We start from the raw sequence: 13606 nt of genomic DNA, 5'->3' as shown, positions 1-13606 counted from the left end.
TTATGTTGTTGCTTTTCTCTGTAACTTCATTTTTAATAGTTATACAAAAACGTGCAAACTAGTTGTGCACTTTCATTACTTAGAATTAATTCTAACCTTCTAATCTAAATCACTTTCAGTCCACTAATGTTACCAACTTGTTGTTTATAGGTAATACATTCGTACGAAAAAATATAAAGGAGAGTGGAATGATTATTTCTATATTATTTCAGATTATACACGCTAGATAATAATATTCTTACATATATATTTATTGCTAATTTGGTTAACTGTATTTCTATCGAAATTTTTATCAGATTATAATCTGAACCGAAGAATACTTTGGGGTACGAATGTGTTCAAAAGATACTTGATTGGTGAAGATATATAACAACAAATTCCGCGTTTTTATTTATTGCCCTGAACTCCGTATATTTTTCTTATTTGAACATTTATTTAATGCATGTTTCCAGGTTTTCAATACAATAATTTATATTATTGTTGACTGTTATCACACTATATAAATAATTTTTCATATTTTTTAAGTGTAATAGATTTTATTTGCAAACCCTTATTTTTCTTTTTATAAAAGTATATAACATAAAATTCACATACTTTTTATTCCATAATTTATTTAATTGGATTAACAGGACGCCACAACTATAAAGAAGCATGAGCAAGGTATACCATGCAGGGAAACATCATTCATCTAATCTTTGTTACTTCATTGCTTTTTATGTTAATTTTATCTATATATCAATATTTAAGTAACATTTCTCATTTTACAGATGTAACAGAGGAAGCTGCTAGACGAGCACAAAACCTTGTTCAACAAACATATTCTGTAACAAAACCAGGTAAAGTGGAAGTAACAAAAAAGTAATAATCATGAACACAGATCGCAGGTCAAAAATCTATGTATTAGCAAATTCTATTTTGGTGCCCTCATTTATATTTAGCTTTATCTTCCATAGTTAGCACCTGCCGATGCTTTCACACTAACGGATACTGTGCGCATGTTTCTTACTAAATATTTACCAGTATTTGCCAAGAATATATATACATGTAAATTTTAAAAACACATTGCTGTAATTTACATACTGTAGTGGTTCATATGGAACGAGAAAATTATCATTGTTTTGGAAATGGCAATATATTGAGAACAAATATGGTTTACGATCTCTATGATTTATAATAGTTCATCTCATAAATGTATAATACATTATAAAGTGTTTCAACTCCTTTTTTTTATAAATATTTGTTAAAAGAATCTTTCAAAAAAGATGTCTTTATATAAAAAAATTATTTTTCCTACATCCTTCTTTACCATAATTAATTGGTAACTATTCAAGTAAGTCTTCTATTATTCTAATAATACAAAACTATTTGTAATATATTAAAACGTATTCGAGATTAAATTTTTGTAATGGTCCATTTTAGTAAGATCCAAGCGTCACAATTAGACACTATTTAATGAGTGTTTTTTTTATAAACAAACTAATCCTGTTCCAGTATTGATACTAACTAAACTTATCGTAGAAGTGCGACGTACACACCCACGTACATGCAGAAAAAATGCGCGTGAGCGTGCGTGTGTACGCGTGCGCCTGTTAGTGGGTATGGGCGTACACACACATATGAATGTCAAGCAGACACGCTAAATCTTTATGTCCAACTCACGAAGTTGGATTAAAATGATTAATTTTTAGTGTGTATCAATGTGCTTTATGTCCTTGTTCCTGTTCTTGTCCATGTCCTTTTGGATGGGTCAGGGCATGATTCGGCTGAGATTGATGGGACTGTAGAGAGGCATGCTACTTCTGCTCCAACAAAACAACCTGTTCCCGCCCCACGTCATTTCACCACCAAGTCGTCCACCAAAGCTGATTTTCATCTAGATTTTGGTGATGCCTCACGAATATCACATGGTCTTAAAATTAAGAAACCATTCGAGTGTTCCCCTGAATCTCCAGAAAAAAGCAATTCAAAATCCAAAATTCCTGTGAAAATAAAAAAGCAGATGGAAGACGAAGAGAGCGTAATTAATAAAACTATAGAATCAGATATTCGTGGCCGATTAAAGATGGAATCTCATATTCCTTTACCAAGATCAGCCGATGTAATACGTATTACAAAGGATGAATTGTTAGGCAAAGATCATTCAATCCGTTCAAAATCGAATACTGATCATCTTATTGATAAAGATAAAGATATTATAAAGACTGAATATTTGACGAAGAAGGAAAGAATCGAAACGAGTGATACGTATCCATCAAAAATATTTGATTCTGATAAAACTTATACTACAGTAACAACGATCGTGTCTTCCTCGGAACAAGCGATCGATCCTGACAAGCTAAACGAACTTATGCAAATGGATGAAGTTTTGAAAACAGTTAAAACTGTAACCACTACTTCTACATTTGAAATAACAGATTCAGAATATCCTACGGAAGTTATTAAAAGGAAAACTACTAGAATCACAGAAGTCTTACCTGATTTTAAAGGCATTGATGTTTATGAAGATGAACCCAGTATAGGATTAAATCCAAGTAACAGTAACCAGAATATTAAAACGAACGAAGATGGAACGCTTATAGAAAGATTAACTACAATAAGGCAATTTACTGGACCTTCTTATTCGGAAAGATTAAATCAATCGATGTTAGAATCGATGAGAACTGATGATGATCGATCAGATGATCCATTTTTTTCTTCAGACTTGAAGACATCGGAATGCGAGATTGATAGAAGTTATATGAAAGCAGGAAAATCAGAAAGCGATGAACGAGACACATGGACGCAAGCCGGAGTGGCAGAATACTCGTCCATTAATAATTCCGAGCAATGGGAGACGCAGCTTTCTTTAGACACATCACCTGGTTCTGGTAATGGTGACATTTATACAAAAAATGATAGTTTGCGGCACGAATTGAACAGCGATACAGATAGTGACGGTTCTCCTCGGCCAAGAAGAAGATCCCCATGCAAGAGACGTACTTTGGGCAGTTCTAGCGGGTCGGACGTAGCACTGCACGAAGGTGCGGAACTGTCCCCATTGGAGGACGACCAAGGTACCACACTCACAGCTAACCTTCTAAGTAAGCAATGTACGAATCCCGCTAACCAGTTACCTCGAATACGTAATTGCGTCCGTATATAGAATATTTTATATATCGATATGCTTTCTTTTTCATTTGCTTTTATTTCGCATGTACACGCAATCTCGCACAGGCCTCTATTTTCAACACTGGAACGTAGCTACGTTCGTAATTCGTCCTAATCTCAACGGTTCACTCTTCTACGGGATGAAATTGTAACTGGCATATTTGGATTCTTTATTCCTTCGGATCTTTTAAGGCGATTTTTGACATTTTCATTATTTTAATCTCTTCTTCGAAATAAATTTACTGTACTTACGTTCAATTAGTTACAATCTTCTTTACAGAAGAGAATCGAGTTGGTGCGATACCTGCAGCAACGCTTCTATTACTTTTCTTTCTGATCTTGAAGTAGTATATGTGCGCGCACTGATCAGCAATGTCTGGGAACTGCATGACATTAAGATTTCTACGATGTCTTTTAATTTGATGCATTCGTACAAGGTGTAGGGCAGGTATTCGGTATTTGTATGGTGCAAATTTAAATGATTGGTTGCAAAGAAAAACAAAGCTTGTGTACCAGGATCACAAACTTATATACGTGTGTGGCTCCTAAATTACATATTAGGGGTAAAATATGCGTCCTACGGTGTATTGCTCGGATTAACGTGCTTCGTTATTTGGAAATGTTGTCGGTGAAAAAAGATTTTGCCTTCCTACCGTTGGTCTTTGCTACGAAATGGACGAATTTGTCATGAGGGGCTTCTGGGGCTAATGTATTATCATTGAAACTTACTTGCAATAAAACGTGTCTGTACATTCAATTTCGTGCTCTTGTTATTAGTATAATGAAATGGCAAGTACATTCGAATAACTTAGATATTTCGACTGTTCACATTTTATTGTTCACATTTATTTTATAATTCACATTCAAGGGAAATCGAAAATTTCATTATTCATTTAGAACAGATGGATTAGTTTTTGTTTCTTTTTCTTTGTTTAATAAACATAATACTTAACAAAGAGACTTAACACGTGAATAATTTGTGTGCAAAGTCTTCAGTTTCATTAAACGATCAAATGTTGATTAAGCATCTTTTAAACGAACTTATCGGTCTATGTCGACTATATTTCATTGATTTAATTGTTTCGTCGCAAAAATATTTTTCTTAGAAATAACTTGGAAGAACGAAAAGATTTGTTGTATTGTGATTTACACTATACTCGCCTGCTGTTTCTTCATACTAATTATACGGCAGGGAGACGTCATGAAATTAAAAAAAATAAAGCATCTGCACGAAGTCCATACGCTTGAAAGAAATTTACGAAAGGCATAATCTTTAAGTGACAGAAACAGACAGTACGGTACGATCAGTTTGCTCGAGCATGCAGTGCAGTGTGATAGAGACGAAGCCTAGGACGAAGACTACCGGTAGGACGAGCTGTGCTTGTTGGATGAGTGCAGCAGCTGCTGTATTGATGGTCCTACTAGCACTTTTACTTACCGTGGAGCCACGTACATTCCAACGTGCCATCTACACTCTCTCTAACAATATCCCGAGGCAAGCTGGGTACGATTACCCTTCATTTTATTCTTCTCTATAAAGTAACCACTCAGATCGAGCTTTAATTTAAAATGAAATTTAATATACAATGAAAGTCGATACATACATAAGAGAAGTTAAAAATTTCGATGCACGAAGCATCTTTAATAAGAGCATTTTAATAAGGAAAAGTTCGTATCCATGAGCATTCCGTATCAAAAGCGTAATAAATGAACGACTTGACATTCTATCCTGTAGGTACTGGAGATATCTAATTAGCTCATAATTAAATAGCACCTTGCTACAACGAAATCGGTTCCCACTGACTCGTGCTTTTTTCTACCCAAATTTACAGTTTGCCAAATTAAAATATATTCGATTTAATTCATAGAAAAATGTCTATAATCAAATTTTAAAATATATATATATACATTCTTTGTGCTTAGAACTAAAATGCAATTACATCAATAGCAGCGAGTCCAATCTTCAGTAGCGTCGATAACCGACTGGAATCTCCAAATCTAAAGAATTTGTCGTATTAATTATTTTACGATGAATATTTGTCGCCCGCGAAATCTCTGATTTATATATGTCCATTTTCGATAAAATTAATTTTGGGCTAATTACAATGATCGTGCTGATTGATTAATCGGAACCAGATTTCTCTTTCCATTAATTATAAAAACAGATATTTTCTCAGATATTTCAAATCATTGTTCTCCTGTAGGATTCAATCTTCATTTTTCTCAACAAATCAACACTTGGTAACAAAGCTTTTTACATATTTCTAACATTTTCTCGACAACCAAAGTATGTTTAAGTACTTACAAGTTTTTTTAATTTTCTTTTTGTGTCAAAATCCGTTAAATTATCGACCATTTTTGTTTCTTCTACTACTAATACATGTTTTTGACTTTCTCATATGCTTAACAGCGGCTGATTGAGACATTTTCAAACCCTTAAGGTGTTCACAAAAAAGATATAGTTATTTCTACTTCTTTTCTCTTATTTCCGTACAAGAATTAAAAATAAAACAAAAAAGAAGGAATTAGTTGTCACCGATTGTGAATTGGGCCGAACATGTTATTATCAGATAAATTGTATATTCCCCTAATCGTAACACTATCCGATCGAAGGGACATTGGAAAATTTTCGAGTAAGAAATTTTGCGTCACCATCTAGACTTTCCCTAAGTGCAGGAAAATCTCGGTGATTGTAAAGGTGTTTTTTAGGCAAAGTTTCTATATTTTTTGTCTCGATGAATGGCTTGCTATTTCGTAGATACCGACGCGTTTATAATTTTATTACTCAGATATGCGTTGGACCTTTTTCATTATTCGGCCAGTCAATCATCGTGTCTGGAAAATACCCTTCTCTACATATTCTATTACTATCATGATGATAACTCTTATGTACGAACATATATATACAAAACACGCAAAAATACTTATATGCATACATATAATACAATTTCACCGACACAGGTATATCCTCTACAATGATATTCTACAATTTATATGCATTGAACAGGTAACTTTGATTCTTAAGATAGGTGCATGAAGGAGTAAACTCTTGAATATAGAAAGATATGCAAGCTTTCTTTTTCTCGTATTTACCGTTTACCTAAACGAAGTATCAACTGTTTTTGCATGGTTTTTTATTATTAGTACTAGTTCGCATGACATTGCCTATAATTTCTTTGAACGTTATATTCCTGTAGCATCTTACAGTTATGTGTAATCTGTGTAAAGGGCCAACGATTAATAATATGTTATTTTCATGCGTTTATCAGCTAGTGCACGTACACATTGAGAAAAGTTCGATACATCATTCTTAAGCATCCTTTAGTTCTTTTACCCTTCTAGCTCTTCTGACAATAAGCCACGCAAGATAAAGCTAAAGTGTAGAGGGACCAACAATCGTGTTTTTAGTCACGTTAGGATTGTTAGGCGAATAGTCATGTAAGTAAGCCTTTATTTGTGTATAGTATATACTATAAATAAATAAATAAATAAATAAATAAATATATATATATATATTTAAATACATATATATATATATATATATATATATATATATATATATATATAGGTATATACATATATATATATATAGGTATATACATATGAAAATTATAAAATTGCCCGTCATAAAATACTATGGATTAGCAAATCATCCGAGAACCTTGACAATTAACTTTATTATGTGCCGAAAGAAGTGAGTTTTAGCGTGACAACTAATGTAACTTTTCTCTTTTCGATGGCGCAGCTACCGAACGCTATGCAATCTGCATATTTTAAATGAAACATCCTAAGCTTGTAGAAATGCACATTTCCTTTGCTAAGTATAGCTAATAAGTATAGCTAATATAAAGCTTGCAATATAATACTCCAGTATTATTTGACCGTTCGTCTAACAATACTAAATAAGTAGTTAGTATGTGCTACTTAAAAATTTTTGATTAGTATTCAGAACATATGAGATACAATTAAAGAACAAGTTAAACAAGTTAAAAAAACTACAGTAATAAAAATAAAAAGAAAAGATAAGAAAAAGAGTATTTCCATTGGTCGACAATAGTAGAAAATAAGATGTTTTCATGAAAGAGCAATAAAAAATACTTGAGGTATAGAAAGAGTACCAATGAAAAATGACATTCAACTATTTTTTAAAACGATATCAGACGATAAATATTTTTATTACGTTAACGTAGTGCATATGTAATCAGATCTTAAGATCTCGCACATTGCACGAAATTATTTAATAGTAGCATTGAAATGAAACGGGATCAACGACTTAATTTCTAGCAGTATCTAATTTCTATTCATGTACTCGATGTTCTTGCTTCAATTAAATCGATGAATACTCCTATTAGATTGTATTGTAAAATATACATACATATATTTTGATTGTACTGATAATATTGAGTACTCGTATCTCTTACAACTAACTGCTAAATGCTTTATTCGGCAGCTTTTATCGGCGCTTCACACGAGCTCGCTGCGTGCAGCACAGTTATACTGAGAAATAACTTGAATCTCAGTTATTGACCATTAATTTTTGAGCGCTGACACGACAGTGCTACTTGCCAATATCTATCTATTGAAAGAAAATAATTCTCGAAAGACGCGTCTATATATAAGGGACGCTGTTACAGTAATTCAATTTCATTCAGAGTCAACGATATAAACTCATTTCCCTACTTACATATTAATATATAAAATGAAATGAAACAAATTTGTATATTGTCCGTTATCATATGGCTCGTCGCACTGGAATATAAAAAGTCCGTTTGAATACATCGAGGCAATATCAATCACTCGCAACATATTTTCTACAAAGTACAAAGTAAACGTGTCTATAAAAAGCGTTAAAATAAAAAAAGAAAGAAAAAGAAAAAAACAATTGCATAATGTTTGGCTGGTTGAGTGAAAATGCGTATTATATATTTATTATGTATCGTCAAATGTTTAGCGATGTTGCAACTTTTTTTTATATGTGTCTAGTATTATTACCCCTTGTTTTTGGGCATGATGTAAAATTGAAAGGTATAAGATTGGTACTTGTCTTCATGTGAACAATCGACATAGTAAACTTGCTTACGTTTTTAGAACAAGATAGTTGATTAATTTTCTTTTGTTACACAGAATCTGACTTTTTGCAACAAAGCGAGCCAACCTTTATAGAAACAACAACGACCGAAATGGATCCCTTAACGCAGGAAAGGTATTCATTTCGTTTCTTTAACTTTTTCTTTGTAATCATTCTTTGTTTTACGTTGATGTTCCAATTGAATTCTATTTTTAGAGTAACAAGAACGATGCAAGTAGTGACGACAACAACGACGATACCAATGGCAGGTGGCATAGCTGTGACGGACGATTTGCGGGAATCAATGCAGAAAATAGTCGACCAATTCATGGCAGAGGAAAGGAAAGGCCAGTAAAGATGTGAAAGATGAGAAGCTTGAAAAAAAATAATAATAATAATAACAATAATAATAATAAAACAAAACAGATTCAAAAAAGAAACAGTCGTCAAAAGGATATAAAATTCCTCTAAGGAAATAATATTCTCTTTTGCGTTGACTTAACGAAGCATCTGTTCGAACAAAATACTCCATTAAAATTCACTATCCAATAAAATAAAGCTCTTCATTCTCGCGACGTTTCCTGAGAAATAAACAAGGCATATACTATGTATGTATTGTAAGACGTTATATCGTCACGCCGCTTATGGCCTACGCTTCGAATTTGCTTGCCCTTCTGTTCTATTTCGTTGCCTTATATCTTTTGTGTTTGAACTGGTAATTATTATTAATAATATATGTATGTATGTATATGTCGTTGCTAGTCCGACTAGCTCTCTGCTAGTCTTCACTATGCCAACCCGTCCACGTACAACGCCTTCTCTCGTGTTGTTCAAAACAAAATAAGGAAACGAATTGTTTTTGCCTTCAAATAAAAAGTTATCAAGGCAAATCAAAGTATCGATCGAACAACTAAAAAATCATATTGAAATTAAAAAACGAAACGATGATAAATGCGTCTTATTCGAAGACGTCTATCTGAAACGAACGATATGCCATGGCGAAAGCAAATATTATATTTATAATGTATAATGAAATCTCGATAATATAACGAAATTAAACGACAGATTTTACATTGCGGCTTTGCTAATTGGTCGCTGGGGAATCTGCTTTAGCTTTAGAATGACTGTAATGTCTATCTGCGCAATACATCGCTTAATTAGAATAGTAAACTTTTATTCATATTACCGACAGTGAATTTCGCAGATGATCTTGTTGTCACTTGCCTCAGAAACAAATTAAGTGCACAATAAATTGTAGGATCGATGAGTCGTTTCTGATTCAATTGACAACGAGAAACGAATGTTTTTATTGATCGAGGCGCAATGTAACTGTAATTTATTTAAAGAATATTTCCTAACAATTTTTAATTATATATATATAATAATTTCTTAGCATAACTTATACAAATGTACTATTATACAGTTGTAATAATGACAAGATTATAACACGAATATTTTATTTATATAGCTAAAAAAAGAAGAGAAGAAATCATTGGTATAATGTTACATGCGTAAATCTTGAAATGAGAGTAATGTTGTTGGCAATCTGTCCATATGAATTGTATAAAATATAAAAAAAAAACGAGGCAGCACGATGATTATGAAAAATATATTGTTTAAATTTATTAGTTTGAATTTGTCTCAGTGAAAGTGTTAGCTTTCAATGTACAACACAATTAAAAAAAAAAAAAGTACAGGAAAAAATAATATGTGTATTAAAAAAAACGTTACGAATATGACATTCGATTTATGTATGATACATTGAAAGATATAATTATTACATATACGAAATTTATAACTTATTACTTGTAATAACTGTTAAACTACAATTAATAGACTTGCCTAGAGCCTATTTGACCTAAGGACCAAAGGCACAATCACGCGCGCATAAAAATGAATGAAACGCTCCAATGTATTGTAACATTTAGTGTAATTTCACGAATGTTGTAATACTGGTATTTAAAAATTCTGGGTAAATCAAACTACGGATTACATCGCGAAAGAATAACTATTTTCCATAATTTATGTGCAAAAACGCATTAACATCTGCTAAAAGAGAAATGTCTCGTAAATACAAGAGTGGTGATTATAATATAATTACTACAATTCGGGACGAAAATTAAACATAACCCTTTGACGATATTCGATATTTGATATTCATTCGCGTACGGAAAAGTTATTAAAAATATTTCAACCTTTAGCGAAGATTATCCAATTATACCAGCAGATTTTGCGCAACAGCGTATAATCAAAATAATGGTAAAAACTCCATAAATCGGTAAGTTATATTAGCATTAGATCAAGAGAGACAAAGTTACGTCAAAGGGTTAATATCTTCTACTTTGTTATGCATTGTTACAGTAAGTTAAAGAGACCAATCTATAGTATATCATTATTTCTTGTAATATATCTTATATTACATGATATATAGGTCTAAGAAGTATTTAATTTTCAATCTCGCATTAGTAGTTTTCACAGATCCTATAATTTTGTACAGTCCACTTTTTCTGAGTAACATGACATGCACGCAATCAGCAACAGCCATTTTACTCTGTGCTATTTACATATGTCTTTGCTATTTAATATATCGTGTTAAGTTATAATATTGTAATGGCATTGCACGGCATTATATCAACCAAAAAGAGAAGGTATGAAGTATATAGCACTGTGTGGTTGAATTATCAATGACAGCATAATAAACAAAATGTTCTAATGCAGTTATAATGTATTACAAAAAAAGAAAAAAAAGAGTAAAGACAGACAGAATTCGTTTTGTCTCGTTCTTTTATTCATAGATAAAGCACAAATTATGCTGTAACGTTTCTTGTCATGTTTTAATCTCATTAAAGTAATAACATTCACTCCATTATAGAAGTTTTATATTCTAATATTAAAAATAGTACATTTTAAGAAAATATTAAAAAAATTCACTTATAAACGCATGCAATCAATTAATTTTAATATTTGGTAAGTATATTAATGGTGAAATAAGATCTATAGAAAATATTGAAATCACTTTTGTTAATATATTAATAAACACTAGCATATTTATATTTTCATGTTACCATTACAGACATCTATAACAAATTCATAAATATTTTTAATGTGTACAATATCATAATATATAAAACAAATATTTCTTTATTTTACACATTGTACAGAATATTTATATATAGTCGCTATATTTTAAACTGAATAAACAAGATACATTTTATCTTCATCCTTTCGATATGGCGAAGTTGGCTGCCACTATGTCACCGCTGTATGGAGCAATTGAATCACGAGTATATATTTTACCGCAAAGTATAAGATTTAATACTTTATCGTATTATACAAATTATTGGTTTTTTATTGAAATTATATGAAATTAATATAGAACGAATTATAAATGAATATACGTTAGAAGAACATTGGTTGCCATGAAAATATTAGAATATGCTACATTCGTTTAAAGTTCTTAACTTTAGCAAAATTTTGCGTTTTACTATTTTAATATAAATGAGCATTTAACATTGACCAACTATAATCAGGAAGGAAACGGTTTATAAACTAGCTTGGAATTAAGACATTTTTTTTTCTAATAAACAGTTTTTAATGATGCAGATTAATACACATAAAAATTTGTAGTGTTATACATATGTATGTGTATATATATATATATATATCTATATATACACACACAATATATATTTGTATATATATACTATTTTTCTTCTGTTTAAAATGGTTATACATTCATATATCATCAAATTACTTACAATGATATACAAAAATGAAGAGGTATATATGAGAACATTGCTTACTTAGATCTCTATTAAGTGCATGGTAATATAATGTACTTTAGCCAAATCTATAAAATTTATAAATTAAATATAAATGATAGATATGCGTTTATAGTGACACAATTTGGATAAAAGATATCTTACAAGACTTGAGAAACAATATAATTGCAAAACAAGTACAATATTAATGGGAAACATGTTATTTTATTCATAGATACAAGAAAAATTGGCTACTTATTAGAAGCAAAATTTGCTGTTTTAGTGAAGTGTCCATAGTTGCATCTATTGAAATAAATAGATACTCCTATACCATCTGACACTATATATTTGCACCTGACTGTATTATAGATCATCAGATCTGTAAAAGTGAATGCATATATATAATTATTTTTTGTGTTTCTTTTATAAGCAGAAGCATTGAAAGTTTTGATTTCAAAACTTACATTGTCTACATCATCTTCATCATCATCACTGATTTCATCACCAAACTCAATATCTTCATCAAATCCATCTTCAACAAAGGTAACAGTGTCATTGATGCGTACTGAAACAATAATGTTTTCATATTATCAAATACTGAAACTTTAAAATAAATATGAATTAGCATAGTTATTTGATACATTTATATATAAATAATTGTTCATATATTATCATATAAAAAAATTATTATACTTACCAGTTTCAGGAAATTCACCATAAGTTTTTAAATTTCGAGCTTCATCAGATGTATATTTTAAAATAACATCTGCTTTTGCATCTTGATAATCTCGAAGACCAATTAAAATGATATCACCTTGATTAATCCAAACCTTTTTACGAAGTTTACCTCGAATGTGGCACAATCTCTTTACACCATCAAAGCACATTGCTTCTAGCCTGCCATTACCAAGCATCTTTGTTACTTGTGCATATTCTGAAAAAATTTTAATATTACTGTATATAATCATTCTACAGGTTAATTTAGATATATCTATATTCAACAGTTTACCTTGACCATCTTCTTTAAACACCAACTCTCTCTTTTCTGTTTCATTCTCATTTTTACCTCTCCTCCTATTTTTACCTCCCTTTCCTAGAAAAGTAAAGATATTGTTATAAGATGATATTAAAGATGAATCAATAATTATAATTATAACGTAGTAAAAAATGCACATTGTAATACATGATTGACACTAATAGGTTATAACAGTCTAATCATATTACACTATGAAAATTACACATGGTATAGAAATTTCTATTTGGATGTAAACTTTTAAAGTAGAAAAAAAAGGGTTTACTGACCCTTATTTTTCGGCATGATGACTTAAAATGTATTCTCGCGTATATAATCTCTTAATGATTTCACACAACGCGACTGGAAGAAGTAAAAGTACTTAGCTTACAGTTTTTCTTCTTTCTTTTTATATATAATATTCTATGACTAGATGTCACTAGCTTCGCTTGACTGACGCTCCCTATGGTCTGTGTCTATAGGCCAAAATCTACTTATCGGCCGATATAAAAGTAAATGGTATTACCAACTGTGATAAAATTTAATAATAGTAAGTGAGAGACGAAAAAGCAACCTGAAAACAAAAATCATGAAATTAATGCGTGACCAAATGCACTA

General features: G+C 31.0%; 2 protein-coding genes across 32 annotated transcripts in view; one reads left to right on the top strand and one right to left on the bottom strand.

The window, feature by feature from the left end:
• The window catches only part of LOC124951526 (ankyrin-3-like), a 66811-nt gene extending 56971 nt beyond the window's left edge, over positions 1–9840 (top strand). For 9 of the 31 annotated variants that reach the window (XM_047502144.1, XM_047500770.1, XM_047500530.1 and 6 more), the window contains 5 exons: positions 768–836; positions 1752–3080; positions 4426–4651; positions 6490–6585; positions 8272–8350. In XM_047502144.1, the coding sequence (XP_047358100.1) occupies positions 768–836; positions 1752–3080; positions 4426–4651; positions 6490–6585; positions 8272–8278 (1727 nt within the window). In that variant the 3' untranslated portion in view covers positions 8279–8350. Of the gene's footprint in view, positions 1–767; positions 837–1751; positions 3090–3213; positions 4402–4425; positions 4652–6472; positions 6586–8271; positions 8351–8431 lie in introns of those variants that run through there. The other 22 variants (XM_047502233.1, XM_047501650.1, XM_047502320.1 and 19 more) reach the window with 18 other exon arrangements.
• Positions 9841–12181: 2341 nt separating this feature from the next.
• Positions 12182–13436, bottom strand: LOC124953187 (eukaryotic translation initiation factor 1A, X-chromosomal). Its single transcript, XM_047504232.1, has 5 exons — positions 13279–13436; positions 12986–13069; positions 12674–12910; positions 12441–12541; positions 12182–12355 (listed from the first exon to the last, which is right to left on the bottom strand). The coding sequence occupies exons 1-5, from the start codon at positions 13292–13294 to the stop codon at positions 12350–12352; spliced, it is 444 nt and encodes a 147-aa protein (XP_047360188.1). The 5' UTR covers positions 13295–13436; the 3' UTR covers positions 12182–12349.
• Between the last annotated feature and the right edge of the window lie 170 nt (positions 13437–13606).

This window comes from Vespa velutina, chromosome 1, assembly GCF_912470025.1.
Source record: "Vespa velutina chromosome 1, iVesVel2.1, whole genome shotgun sequence".
In the NCBI taxonomy this organism is placed as follows: domain Eukaryota; kingdom Metazoa; phylum Arthropoda; class Insecta; order Hymenoptera; family Vespidae; genus Vespa; species Vespa velutina.
Note: the sequence above shows the minus strand (reverse complement) of the source record. Positions and strands in the feature narration are given on the sequence as shown.